At 45.2% G+C, this 14362-nt stretch overlaps 2 protein-coding genes across 3 annotated transcripts in view; both read left to right on the plus strand.

The window, feature by feature from the left end:
• Positions 1-4122, plus strand: part of Cry1 (cryptochrome circadian regulator 1) — a 46510-nt gene extending 42388 nt beyond the window's left edge. Inside the window, exons 11-13 of the mRNA XM_057757980.1 lie at positions 2398-2451; positions 2523-2630; positions 3318-4122. Coding sequence (XP_057613963.1) covers positions 2398-2451; positions 2523-2626 — 158 coding nt within the window. The 3' untranslated portion in view covers positions 2627-2630; positions 3318-4122. The remainder of the gene's footprint in view (positions 1-2397; positions 2452-2522; positions 2631-3317) is intronic.
• A 3305-nt stretch (positions 4123-7427) lies between these two features.
• Mterf2 (mitochondrial transcription termination factor 2) lies at positions 7428-14041 on the plus strand. Of its 2 annotated transcripts, none has more exons than XM_057757485.1 (2): positions 7428-7476; positions 12647-14041. In XM_057757485.1, the coding sequence occupies exon 2, from the start codon at positions 12674-12676 to the stop codon at positions 13865-13867; it is 1194 nt and encodes a 397-aa protein (XP_057613468.1). In that variant the 5' UTR covers positions 7428-7476; positions 12647-12673; the 3' UTR covers positions 13868-14041. The 2 variants fall into 2 exon arrangements, with proteins under 2 accessions (XP_057613468.1, XP_057613467.1); XM_057757484.1 differs by having other exon boundaries at positions 7433-7539.
• Positions 14042-14362: the final 321 nt, after the last annotated feature.

Below are 14362 nucleotides of genomic sequence, written 5' to 3' on the forward strand. Positions count from 1 at the left end.
ACACACACATAGGCCATATATACACAACACACTGCACACACATGCACATACATCTCAAAGTGATTTTTATTAATATAAAAACAAAAACTGGAAACTACATTCTCAGCCATTAGTTGCTCATTGTGTTGTGAACAGTATCTTGCAAAAGCAATGTGAGGGCGAGAGGGTTATCTTAACTCATAGTCAAGGATAGGATCTACCATTGCCAGGAAGCAATGGTGACAGGAATAGAGGCAGCTGCTCACGTGACATCCACAGTGGAAAAGCAAGTGATGGGTGCTGCTCAGCTTGCTGTATCCTTTTATTCAGTTGGGACCCCAGCATATGGGAAGATGCTGCCCACAAGGGTGGGGTGCTCAGAGACTTGTGTCTTAGATCATTCTAGACCCTGTCGTATTGACAGTGTTAACCACCATAGCCATTTAGGTGACTGTGTTAGAAGGCCTTTTACAGCCTCTTTTCCCAGACTGCACATAGGCCTGTAATGAACAGTAGGCGTAAATGATTCGTTTTAGGGGGAATGATAAAATAATAAATCTCAGTGTGATTTAGAAAGCTCAGAAAAATATAAAACAGAAAAGATGCCGTGTATCGTTCCATTTAACATAGACTTCTTACAATTTCAATGCATCTTTTCAGAATCTGAGAATTTCATACATGCATATAATGTTTTAATCAAATTCACCCCTTTTCTCCTCCAGTCCCTCACCCTCACACACGCTCTTCCAAATCCCTGCCCTCTTTTTAAAACACTCACTGAGTCCTTCTGTTGAGTTTCCTTGTCGAGAAATGTGATGGTTTTTGTTTTATTTTATTATATTCTGAAGTGTTTGGTTGTTGTTTCTTAGAGGCCTGTTCCTTTCTTTTTTTAATATTTATTTATTATGTATGCAATATTCTGTCTGTGTGTATGCCCGCACGCCAGAAGAGGGCACCAGACTTCATTATAGATGGTTGTGAGCCACCATGGTTGCTGGGACTTGAACTCAGGACCTCTGGAAGAGCAGGCAGTGCTCTTAACCTTTGTGCCATCTCTCCAGCCCAAGCCTGCTCCTTTCTAATGAGAGACAGAAAGGGAGTGGATCCAGAGGGGAGGGGAAGTGGGAAGGAACTGAGAGGCATAGAGGAGGGGAAACTGTAATCAGAATATATTGTATAAGAAAAGAATCTATTTTCAATAAAAGGGAAAAAGAAATAAGTAGTCTTTTTGACGTTTGTTTATTTCTTTAATAACCAAGGTTTTGCTATTTAGTCATAGCTGGCCTGGAACTTGCTGTGTAAGCCAGGCTGACCTCAGACTTGCAGCAGTCTTCCTGCCTTGGCCTCCTAGTGTTGGGACTGCAAGTCCACACCATTATGCCCAGCAGAAATAAGTGCAGTCTTGGGCTGACCTACCCCATGGGCCATGTGACTGTATTTTCTTTTTCTCTCTCTAATATGTTTTGAGTTTTTTGTTTTGTTTTTGTGTTCAAAGTCTGGCTTTGATGCGGTAGATGAGGATGCCCTTGAACTTCTTATGCCTCCTGCCCCGTCCCTCATTTCTGGGCTTATCAATATGTATCACATCTGGCTTGCATAGACCTTTCATAACCTGGGCACAATGACAAAAAATAATGCCTTTATAAAGCTCCCCTGTGTTAGGAAGTCAATTTCTTTTTGAAAGCGTTAATAAAATTGCTTAGGGAACTGTTTCATGTCTGTGTCTTGTCTTCGTGACCTGAATTGTTTAACTCTCGTCAGGAGACCCTTATTCCCTTGTCTCCAGTGAAATACAGTTAAAGGCTCTGACAGAGGAGATGGACAGGAGGGCAGGGTTGAAGGAAGGGCATCTGTTCTCACTGGTGCCCATGTGCTTTGTTCACGATTCCGTTACCATCCAGAACTGGTAGACTTTGGGTGACTTACAGATGCCTGGTGACTCCTGCTCCATGGGCTTCTGGGGCCTCTGGGGGCCATCCCCACATACAAGCACATAACTAAACATAAAATAAACCTTTTAAGAAATAATGAGAGGCTCACACATGTAAAAACCAGGTGTGGTTACACATATCTGGAACCCACGGACGACCATCCAGTTAGCCAGTTGGTGAGCTCTGCAACTCCTGTCGTAGAGAAAGACACCTAACAACCTCTGTTCCATACATACGAGCACATACATGACATGTACATACACACAGAATACATACATGTAAACACTACACACAAAATAAAAATAAAGTACCACCAGTAGTTGAACTGTCAGTGGTCAGCCTGAACTTCAGTTTTCTGGATTTTGAGATGTGATTTCTGGCTCAGAGTTAAGATTGAGAAAAGTTAAATACAAATATTAAAAAATAAAAAAAGTCTTTAAAATATACATCTTGGGTTTTTAGATATTTTCTTTTGTTTGAAATGCAGGTTGCTCTCAAGGAAGTGGTATTTTGCATTATGCTCACGGAGACGGTCAGCAAGGTAAGGACGAAGCAGTCGGGCACACTGCACCCTGCTCCTGGCCCACCTCACACACCTTTGTACATGTGCAGGGAGAAGCTCCGTGGGCCCGGGCCTTGGCAATGGGAAGCGCCCTAGTCAGGAAGAGGACACACAGAGTGCTGGTCCCAAAGTCCAGCGGCAGAGCAGTCACTGATGTGGTAAATACTTGGGGGGCCGGTCTGGTCTCTGGGATGCATATGCAGCTGTTATAACCCAGTTAATGGCTGAACAGGAGACAGCACTGCACTTGGAGTACCCCTCCCTGAACCCGCTGTGTTTCACCTTGAAAAACTGTGGTTTTGACAAAGACAAGGTTTTCTTGAGATGTGACTGTGAGCCTAAAACACAGGAGCCCGCTCATTTCAGTAACTTTAATATGCTCTCTCTAAACCTTTACTCTCAACATTGATCATCAAGGAGGGAAGAGGTTTGAGACACGGTCTCGGTGTGTAGTGCAGGCTACCCGTGACCACATGCACAGGCTAGCCCCATACTGCAGTGATCCTTCTGTGTCATCTTCCTGCGTGCTAGTGTTGCACAGATACGTCATATGCTCAGGTCATGCCCCTGCCTTCTCTGAAACCTACATCATTCCTTTTTAAGCAATGCTGAGCCTTTTTAGAAGTATCAAAAATTGTACTACATTCAATTTAATTAAATTTGTGATTCTGTTTTGTGTTAAAAATATTTGCATGTTACCTTGCCAGTTTTGAAAGGTTTTTCATACTTTTGGTTATCTTAAGCTGTTTACATTATCACGTAGTTTTCATGCTGCCTAGTTATAATTTTCTTGAAGTTAAAGTCAGTAAATGCTCATCAGTTTCTTATTATCTAATTCTTTGCAGAAGTTTTAAATCACAGAAAGCGTGCACGCGGATTTCTGGCGCCCCTGAGATTGGCGGGAAGTCACTTCGCTTCACTTATATTATTAAAAATGTCCTTCATTTGTGGAAAGCAGTTAGATTTTGAACATATTATTTCTAATAACATTTCTGTGGTTTTTAACTTTTTAATGAATATCACATAGGACAAGTGCTAATTTGTATATAAAGAACTTGGTAAAAGATTTGCTTAATGTAAATATAGTCACAGTTAGTATAGACTCATCAGTATATTTTTGATAATTTTTCATGTATGGTAAAAGTTAAAGTTAACAGATATTCTGATATAAAACTCAAGTTTTGAGAGCCATTGCAAGAAAATGGGAAGTTTTTAGACTTTCTTAAAAGACTTTGTTAAAATTTTAGGACACGTTTTTCTTGACATTATTGTTTAACCTAATTTTGCAGTGTTTGATAATAATGCTTTACAGAATACATGAGATCCATGGTGGACAATGCCTCTGTTAGCCGTGTGCAGCTGCTCGGACTCACACGACTGGGTGTGCTCACTTCTTTCTGTCTCCCCATTTGTTTGTTCATTTATAGCTAAAGTGACTTTTGTTATTAAAGTATATGCAAATGTGGAATACTGTGTACTTGGTTCTATTTTCATTTTGTTTGTTTGGGGTAAGAGAACTGTTGTGACATGTGATACAGACACAGACACAAATAGTCAGAGCCACGTGTCACCATTGTGAATCAAAGAGCAAGTATTATCAGTCTAGCAAACTGGTATTTTTCAGAACTATCTTAAAAAAGATTTGAAATCTCGTTGTTTGTATCACATAAAGAGTTTTGTCACTGTAGGGCTGTGTGGGCAGCAGTTCAGAGTGTGGTTCTGAAGTCAAAGCCTGTCTGAGATAGTGGGCAAAGGCTTTACCTGTCCGTCTTCATTTCACCATCCTAAATGGGATGAGAACAGTATCTGCTTTGTAGTCCTGTTTCATACAAAGTGCTCATTAGCACTGCAGGACAGCCCACGCCCACAAATGTTAGCCTGGCTCCCCGGGTTGTGTGGGCTAGGCGCCGCTCCCAGTCACCCCCTTACTGTGTTCCACTAGGCACCTTCAACTAAAGGCTGATACAGCCACTGGCTTTTTCTTTTCCTCAGACACCCAGCTTAGTGGGGGTGTGGATCAGTAGTAGAGCATTTCCCTAGAATGTGTAAGGCCCTGGGTTACATCCTCAGTACTGCACACACACACACACATACACAAACACAAAGTCGGTGTGATTTTATTTTAAAGGTAACTAAAAGGATAAATTTGAGTCGAGATGCAGAAACATGATTTTATATGACAGGCTTTTTAAAAATGTATACTGGATAGTAAACTAATAATGCTTAATAAATTTCAATAATAATAAAAAGTCAAGAAGGCGAGAGCTCAGCTTTGTTGTCACCGCTGTCACAAACAGTAGCGTTCCAGTTGTCTTCACTAAACCCTCCTGTGGGCCTGCCTGATGTGTACTCGGCAGAACTGCAGAAGTCCGCGGCCTGAGAGTTATGGCCATCCCGGGGGAGAAGATTCACTGTTAATATAAGTGAGTGAGTATCTTGGCATAGGAATGCTGCCGCACGTGGTGTTTCTCGGCAATCTATTTTCTCTCCAGAGATTTTCTGAAAGCTGGTCAGCTTGGTCTACACTGTGGCGAGAAAGAATCACTAAAGAAAAGGCCAGTTCACGCTGTCCTTGAATACAGAGTTCTCCCTGCAAAGAAAGCAGAGTTAAGTCATCGAAACCCTACCAGAGGTTGAAGTATTAAAAATCTTTTATTTAAGCCAGGTGGTGATGGTGCCTGCCTTTAATCCTGCCTCAGGAGGCAGAGGCAGGAGGATCTCTGTGAGTTTGAGGCCAACCTGGTCTACAGAGCGAGTTCTAGGGCAGCCAAAGCTACACAGAGAAACTCTGCCTCAATAATAATAGTTATTATTTATTTGGTTTCCTGAATTATTCTTTATTAGAGTTTAGGAGAGGGAGAGAGAGAAAACCATGCCTTTCAAGCTGGATGTAGACAGATGATTGAGGAAGGAAAAGGCACGCCCAAGAGCACAGGTGGCCCAGGGAGCAGAGGAAAGAGCCAGTTTCCTGAATACCGGAATCCTTATGACTGCACACTTTGGAAAACTGAATTGAGGGAACCAGACTTTTGAATTAACTTACAAAGTTTCCTCATTTCCTAAATTTAATGTTCTGCTACTATGATAAAATGCCATGACCAATGCAGTTCATAAAGGAATGCATTTAACTGGGATTATGGGTCCAAAGGGCTAAACTCCATGATAACAAAGCAAAGGAACAGCTGGGCGCTCATGTCTTGGTCCACAACTGAGATTTAGCAGAGAGTGTCTGAATGTCTGGGAATGTCAAAAGATTGAAACCTTAAAGCGTGCCCCAATGCTACACCTTTTCCTACAAGCGCACACCTCTCTATCCTACCCAAACACTTCTGCCAGCTGGGGCCTGGGTGTTCAGTGAGCATGTAAGAGCCATTCTCATTCAAACCACTGAAACCATTATAATTTTCACGCATTGCTTATATCCTAGAGACCTCAGAATTGTCTCATTTTTGTAATTTTCTTGAAAATATGCAAGGTAGTAGACTCATGGTGTTCCTCCTAAGGCTTTTTCTGTGTGTGCTGTATGGCAAAGTCTGACGGAATTCATTTGATACGGTTGGCGCAGTTAGTGTCCACTCTTGATTGCAGTGTGCAGGGTCCATACTCCTCCAGCAGTTGTGCGGAGCGCTGGTGCAAACCTCCCGTGCCCTGGTGCTCGCCTCTGCTCTCCACCTCCTGACAGTGACTGCATGGTGTGCGATTCCAAGTCTTGACTTCACAACCTGTAACTGTTTCTTTTTTGTTTGAGTTTGTTTGTTTCGTGGTGGTGGTTTTGGTTTGTGTTTGTTTTTTGAGATCTTATACTGCAACCTAGGCTGGCCTGGAATTTACTGTAGCCCAGGCTCTCCTTGAAGCCACACCAATCCTCCCTCATCCACCTTTTGGATGCTAGGATTACAGGTGTGACGACTGTTTATTCCTCTTCTATGCCTTACAGGAATTTCCTTTTTCCAAATGAGAATAGCACATCCCGAATTCTAAGAAAGTCTGTAATAAATCCGCGAATAGTGTTGATATACCAAGAAGGGTTACTGGACATAAATAACCTACCCTCTGTAATAGCTGCTCAGTTAATTCCAGAGTGTCCTACAGAACGGAATTGATCTTGAGTTGAGAACTCACTCTGCTTCCGTGAAACTAAAGAGCAAGTCGTTGGTTCCTCCAACTTAAAGCCCAGAGCACAAACCTCAAGGGACAAGGCTGCAATCAGATTTGATTACCATTTCCTGAGTCCTGACTGTGAGTCAAGCCTTGCTCTTGGGAACATAATCGGTAACCACGGGTCTCTGCTCTATAAGAGGGGTGAGGAGGGGGCAGCAGCCTCAGAATATCCCAGCCTAGTGTGTGAGGTCCTGGGAAACACCATTTTCCTTGCTCCGGGGCAGATAGCACAGAGTGGACACAGGGTACTCTGTCCGGGGTAGCGCTCAACTCTCTGTGAGTGATACGTTGTTACTGTTATTTGTTTCTGGCCCTTGCATTGCAGTTCCACAGGTTTGGCGCTGAGGCGACAGGCCCATAAATGTTTGCTGATTGGGTGGATGAAAGATTCTGGCTTTGTTGACTTTTATGAGTTCGGGCATCACGAATGAGAGACCGTGAAGCTCTAGGTCGTTTATCAGTTCACAGCAGCGATGGAGCGCGGCAGGGAGGTCAGGTTTCAAAGTTTTAAGCTGTTCTGAGAGTTTTGAATTACTCCATTTTACAGACTACAGCCTCTGGTACTGTTCTTTAAGGGGCTGTGACTTCTCCAAGGGAAAAAGCGAGCAAGCCGCCGAGCTGGCTGAGACGGAAGCGCCAGGTGGCACTGGCCAACAGTAGTCCGGTTGTGACACGCTGATTCCCACGGGACAGCGACGCAGCTGTATCCCGTAGTCTAATTGGCTGCGCTCCGGGCGTAGGGGCGTGGCTACTTGCTCATCAGTTTCCCGAGCTCTGATTGGTTAGCAGCCAAGGGCAAGGCGCAGCCGCCTACCTGTTTCCAGGGAGCAGAGGCCTGTGGAGGTGAGTGGGAACTCAGGACCCGGGGATACCCGCTGCGCCTTGTGCTCGCACTGCCGCCCACAGGTGAGCCACCCCCTTTTCCTCCAGCTCGGACTGAGCCCCAAGCCAGCTCACTGGGGTCATGGTTAGCAGTTACCCACCGAGAACGTTCCCACAGACACTCCAATGGGGAAACACCTTGAGTTTTCCAAAAGGGAAGCTGCTCGGGCCCCTGTATCGACCCTGGCAGTGCTAATTCCTCTGAGCAATTTTGTAGCTGCGATTTTGCTTGCAGAAATAGGATTCACTTAAAACTTTAGATCAGAAATTAATTGGTGTTATCGGGTGGACTGTTTTAAATATAAAAAAATGCATTTCACACCTCAAGAATGCTTAAGAAACGCGAACCTGCAGAGAGCAGATCATGTGACCTATTTACGAAGCGCTTCTCCGCATCTCCCTACATAGGACCCAGGGCCGAAAGTACTACCAGGACTACCATTATCTGATGGCAGCCTTGGGAAAGCTGCTATTCCTGCACCGTCTTTAAGGTGGATTGTGGTCTAGTGAGCGTAGATGTGAGGGATTTTTAAATATTCTTAATGACTTGTAATATTAACTCATTTAATACGCACTTTAACCGAGGAGCAGCGTCCCATGTTCCAGTTGCCCACACTGCCAGCACAGAAAGGTGAAGTAGCTTCCCGAAGTTATGGCTAATTGGAAATTAACCCCAAAGTGGTGTGGCTGTGCCGAAGTAACTCAGTTTTTGCCCTCTGCATTGTTCCCTGGCCTTGCTCTGTTACTTTGATTTCATTGCTTCGTGGACCATGTTCTTTGCTTGTTACAGAAAGTAAACAACAGGGTCCACTGTCGTCGTCGTCGCTCACCCCCACACCCCGCGCGCGATTACTACGGGCTGCTCACAGAACCTGCTAAAACCATTTCCGAAGTGGGAAAGGTGTGGGCCTTATTTTTCTGGAAAGTCTATAGCTCTCAAGTTCTCAGATGGGCTGCAATCCCAACAGAAGTATGAAGAAGTGTGTGCAGGAGACCTGGTGCCAGGCACCCCTAATGTCAGCCTAAGCTTAAAAAGCAAGGCAGAACAAAAAGAAACTGCTGATAAATGCTACTGTGAAAGTCACAAGCACAGGGGAAGGCGCCTGCTCCTCCTTCCCAAAGTCAGTGTTGGCAGTCTGTGAGGGGCGGAAATGTAGCCCATTAGAGCATGGTGATGTGAAGGGTCTTCTCTTGTGGATTACCAACACAGAAACGTGGATCGCCACAGTCGTCCTAGTTAGAGTTGCGGTCCCTGGTGGCATAAAGCCTATAAAGGGGACATGAGGTTTCACCTAAAAGGTCAGAGGGAGACGTTTCCTTAAGAAAGTGACACTCAGTTCTGCGAGTCAGCACAGTGGGAGTAGCCCAGGGCCTTTGAAGGCCGGGGTGGGAACAGTTAGTGCCTCAGAATCTTTTCTACAAATGGCTGTGTGTCTGTCCTAAAGTGCCACTGAACAGTCTGTTGTGTGTGTGTGTGTGGGGGGGGTGACAGGGTCACATCTGAGAAGCTGCAGGGAAGTGCCAGCTGAAGTAACTGAAGCTCTAGACAGGAACAGGCTCTTTGGGGACTGTCAGGTAAGAAGGAAAGGATGCTTGCTTATTTGGTTTCTTCCCCTTACCCCCCCACCACTGGAAAAACCTATCCATTTTTAAGGTATTTTTAATTAAAATATAATTGTATCATTTCCCCTTTCCTTTTTCTTCCCCCAGCCCTTTGTCAAGTACACATACACATTACTCTCTCAAATTCGTGGTCTGTGTTTCTTTAATTGTAATATAATTTGGTTGAGACAAGTTGTTACTTTGCAGCCTAGGCTAACCTGAAAAACTCGAGGTAGAGCAGGCTGGCCTAGAACTCATGCCTCAGCCTTCCTAGGCTGGAATTCCAGACTACCAAGCCTAAAGATGAGGCTGTGGAGGGACAGGGGGAGGAGCCCTAAGAACACGGAGAGGTAGCTTGGAAGTCAAACAGAACATTTTGAAAAACAAGTGGTCGAATAATGCCAAAAGCTACAAAAGCCAAGAGAAATAGGACTTGGAACTACTCAGCAGCTCTGGTTACAGGGCAGCTGCCTTTAGTGAGAGCCATAAGCTTGACATGGAAATGGGGCTGCAATGTTCCTTCGTTTTGCAGGATGAGACTCTCACACCAAGCTAGCTATTTTATCCGGTGTCCGAGCTACACTCATGGGATCCTTGGCTCTCTGGGACTTTGTCAGAGTTGTAGACAGAATTCAGATGTAATTCCCATGTGCAGCTTTGCTCTGTACGTTTGAAAGGTTGTGACAAGGCAGTGAGAAGCAGAAGAAAACAGTAAGCTATGAGCGGCTGCCATCAAGCACATGCCTGCAATTTCAACTCAAGAGGCTGAGGCGTGAATGCCATAGTTTGAGGCTAGCCTGGGCTACACATCCAGAGCCATATAGCAAAACCCCACCTCAAAAATAACGAAGCATTAAGTTATCTATAAATGGCAGGGTTGTAGGTTTTTTGCCTGCGTCTGTTCCTCAGATTTCAGCAGCTCTGCAGAGGGTATATTAGTTTTATGGAGTTATTTTGGAAAGCTGACATACTTAAACATTTCATTTACCCTTTGTAAATTGATTTTCTGTCTTAAACTTGGGATTTGGGGTTTGTTTAGCAGAAGAAAGTATTTTGCTTTAATGCATGTGGGCTTTTACAGGAGAGCAGCTTAGACGGGCTGCTCATGATAGCGGCTTATTATTCCTCAGTTCTAGAGGCTGGAGGGGCTGAAACCAAGGTGCCTGCAGGCTCTGTCCGAGAACAGCCTGCTCCTCTCAGATGCCATATGTTATGTGTCTCACAATGAGAAGACAAGCAATCTCTTGAAAGCCTTTTTAAACTATAGTTTTATTCTTTGAGAATTTTATACAGGCATACAGTGTATTTTGGTCATATTCATCCCTGACTCCTTACCCTAATTCATGTTCCAGACCCACCCCCTCCCAAATTCACCCTGAAAATCAGTTTAAAGTTGTATCACTGCAAGACTTTGGCTTCCCGTAGTTCCCAGTGATAACTACCACTTATTAGATACTTACTCAGAGGCCTTGAAGCGTGTTTCACTCCGACAGTGCCCTGTAAGGTGTGGGTGCTGTCCTGTTTCTAATGCTCACCAGCACGTTTCCCATGAGGTATTTTTTGAATTACTGTTTAGTCTGGAGCTAACAAACTTCATGATCACTCCATAAGTTCAATCCAGGGCTGGCACAGGCAGTTCAGCCACAGAGCCTTCGCCCCAGCCCAGCATGAGGTCCGGACCAGAGGCCAGAACCTGCAGAGTAGCACCGGTGAGAATCCACATCCGCCTGGGCTCTATCTGCCTGGGCTCCAGCATACTCACGAGCTCTTTCCCGCTAAAACTGACAGCTCTCACAGAAACTATCTTAAAGATAATATTTTTATCTTGCCTTGTGGCATTGGGAACAATGTGAAGAAAGCTAAACTGTGAGTAAAACAAGCCATCGACGTGTGAGCCTCCACTACCAACCAGCGTTCCACACAGAGTAAGACAAGCTGTCCACGTGTGAGCCTCCACTTTAAACCAACATTCCGCACAGAGTAAGCATTTGGCTAGGACAGGTCTGCAGTCAGCAGCCTGCAGGGCAGGAACACTGGTGGTAGCAAGGACTGGAAATGGCCGTCTTTGCACTTACACAGGGAGCTGCAGTAAGGAAACAGTGCTCTGTGGCAGGGCTGACTCCCCAAGAACCTGCTGTGCTGAGGAGTCACCCTTCTTAGACTGAGCCTTACGGAATACCTCAGCTCTGAAGCTCCTCACACAGTGGACTTGCTCCTCACATCTTACTGTCCGTCCCCTTCCATGTAGCCTGTCCTGCTCTGGGTCCTGTCTTAATATGGGCTTCCAAGACATGTCCAACTCGTAGGAAATAAACTGACATGCTCTCCTGTTGACCATTTATGTCCCTTTATCGCATGGGCCCAGCTAGGACTCTAGAATGGAAGTGGAATATTGCACCCCTTACATGGGCAGGGGCAGCAATGCTTCAGACAGTGTAATGTCTTCTAATAGGTGAAGAAGGAAGGGCTACGTGGGCAGACGTGAGGTCCTGCTCAGATCACCACTGTGTTCAGTTGGATTCAGCTAACTCACCCAGCCTTAGTCAGTTAGAGCCAGGTTCGGCATGGCCTGGTGTAGCACAAGGTGAAAGGGTCACCGTCATAGCTGACCTGATTTCCAGAGGGCTCTCTAAGGCTGTCACATAGCACTTCTCGCTTAGCTTGGCTAAGATCAACTTTAATCCTGAATTTATTTTTTTTAAAAAAAGTTGCATTTACATAGTTCTAATAAAAACAACTACGCATTTATGAACTCATTTCAAATAAAACAAGGTCAGCTCATCAGCAAAAATACCTTAAAATACAATGAAAGATGACATCTTCCCTTCCTAAGTCTCTACCCGAGCTAAACATCAACATGAAAAGACAATTCCCTGTGTGATATGATGCACAACTAATAAAAACTCAAAGAAATTGGGGTTCAACCTGAAGATCCGCAAAGCAAAACAGTCAGCCACTGGCTCTTACCACGACCTCATTCTGAAATGGCGATCCTGCCTCCAGGATTCTCAGGAGGAGACGGTGTCTGAGAGCTGTGTCCTCCTGTTTTATCATCCTCTCTAGGCCTGGGGTTAAAGGCATGCATGTTTCCATGCAACTAGTGTGGCTACTGGGATTAAAGGTGTGTGTCACCACTGCCTGGTCCGCAAGGCTGACCAGTGGGGCTGTTTTACTTTCCTGATCCCCAGGCAAGCTTTATTAAAATTGAAATGCCACTACAGTAATATGCCACCTAAAAAGAAATGTAACTGTTGTAGGAAGGGGATTTGTGTCTGATCAGTTGAGGCCCTTGAACCCCATGCCTTCCGACCTGTAAATGGAGCCCATCCTTCACAGGATGGATGTGGGGCTCAGGCAGACAATGTTTATTCATAGAGGACAGGATGCCTTCAATTAGGAGATGGCTTGGAATGGGGTGGTTTCCCCTGCTATCTTAAATCTTTCATTTCCAGTTACTGCTCAGAACGCAGGTTTCTGAGTATCTGTCCTAAAAGTCAGTGTTCCTTTAAAGCCTTCATCTTCCTTGCAGGCTCAATGTGGACATTATCAGTTTAGGATGCAGGAAGGAGCCAGGGCTTACAGCATGTTGTGGAGGATGTCATGGAAGGTGCTGACAGGACCCCAGCTCTGCAGGCTGCGTCTTTACAGAATACCGCCACCAGCTCTCAAAATCAGACCTTTGGCGTGTGTCACCTATGAAACAGACAGCCGGTCAAACCAAGAGAACATGAGAACAGTGGCTGGGCTCCATGCGTGCTCCGTGGACATCAGGAAGATCCGCAGACTGAAGCCATGGGTGCTTCTAGAGGATGACACCCACGTTGAAGAGATTGCAGACATTCTAAAAGAACTAGGTGCCAGCAAGACTGTAGTAGCCAGTATCTTGGAACGCTGTCCAGAAGCGATCATCTGCAGCCCTGCTGCGGTTAAGGCCAAAAGGGAACTCTGGCAGATGGTCTGCAAAAGCGAAGTAGAGCTAATCCGGTTAATAGAGCAGTTCCCAGAGCCTTTCTTTACTGTCAAGGACCAGGAGAACCAGAAGCTCAATGTTCAGTTCTTTCAAGAGCTGGGGCTCAAGAATGTGGTGATTAGCAGGTTTCTGACAACTGCTTCTAGCATCTTCCATAATCCTGTAGCGAACAACAAGCAGATGATAGGGGTTCTCCAGGAGAGCTACCTAAACTTGGGCGGCTCTCCGGCCAACGCCAAAGTGTGGCTGCTGAAGTTACTAAGCCAAAATCCATTCATTGTGTTGAGTTCTCCCACGGCTGTAGACCAAATACTAAAATTTCTTCAAGGGCAAGGTTTCACAGACTCTCAAGTTCTTCAGCTGCTGTCCAGACTGAAAGGGTTTCTTTTTCAACTGCAGCCAGGAAGCATCCAGAACAGTATTTCCTTCGCTAAGACGACTTTTGAGTGCACAGACCGTGACCTGCGGCAGTTAGTTGTGGACTGTCCTGTGCTGCTGTGTTTCCCTGCCCCAGTTCTAGAAGAGAGGATCCAGGCACTTCTGAAGGAAGGAATCTCCATGACTCAGATAAGAGAGTCACCAATGGTCCTTGAGTTAACGCCACAGATAGTCCAATACAGGATAAGAAAGCTGAACTCCTTGGGCTACAGAATAAAGGATGGCCATCTAGCAAGTCTAAACGGAACAAAAAAGGAGTTTGAGGCTAACTTTAGCAAAATGCAAGCCAAGCAAGGAAGGCCGCTATTTAACCCTGTGGCACCATTAGATGTGCACGAGTGACAAGGAGCTTCTTTCTGGCGGGGAAAGTGACCAATTCACAAACAAGCGAGTCAGCTTGTGAGTACTAGGGAGTCTCAGGACCTACTGAGATTTGAGTTGTGCTCAAATTACCTCACGACTGATGCCTCTGACTCAATTGCTGCGTTTTAAAATATAAAATAAATATAAATTGTGTTTAAATAAAATCATTCACTTGACCTATTACTCCAAAGCATCACATAGCTTGATAGTTCATACGGACTGTTTGGAAGGAACTGACGAGTACACACTCTTGTTGGGAGTCCATGCACACTGCTGGTCCCAGAGCTGCTGGCAAAGTGGAATTCCTCACCGCCAGCCCTGAGTCACCAGCAGGCCAATGACACAGGCCTTCAGAGAGAACCTGCCTCACCTTGTGTGTGAAGGAGTGTCTCTTCAAGTGTTGCTCATCCAAAGGGATATAGTCAAGCACCTACTTCTACGAACACACACATCCGTTACGAACCTAACAAAGAG

This window comes from Chionomys nivalis, chromosome 25 (genome assembly GCF_950005125.1).
Source record: "Chionomys nivalis chromosome 25, mChiNiv1.1, whole genome shotgun sequence".
In the NCBI taxonomy this organism is placed as follows: Eukaryota; Metazoa; Chordata; class Mammalia; order Rodentia; family Cricetidae; genus Chionomys; species Chionomys nivalis.

Excerpts from the sequence above, each read along its gene's own strand:
- Mterf2 (XM_057757485.1), top strand. The coding sequence starts at position 12,674 with ATGCAGGAAGGAGCCAGGGCTTACAGCATGTTGTGGAGGATGTCATGG.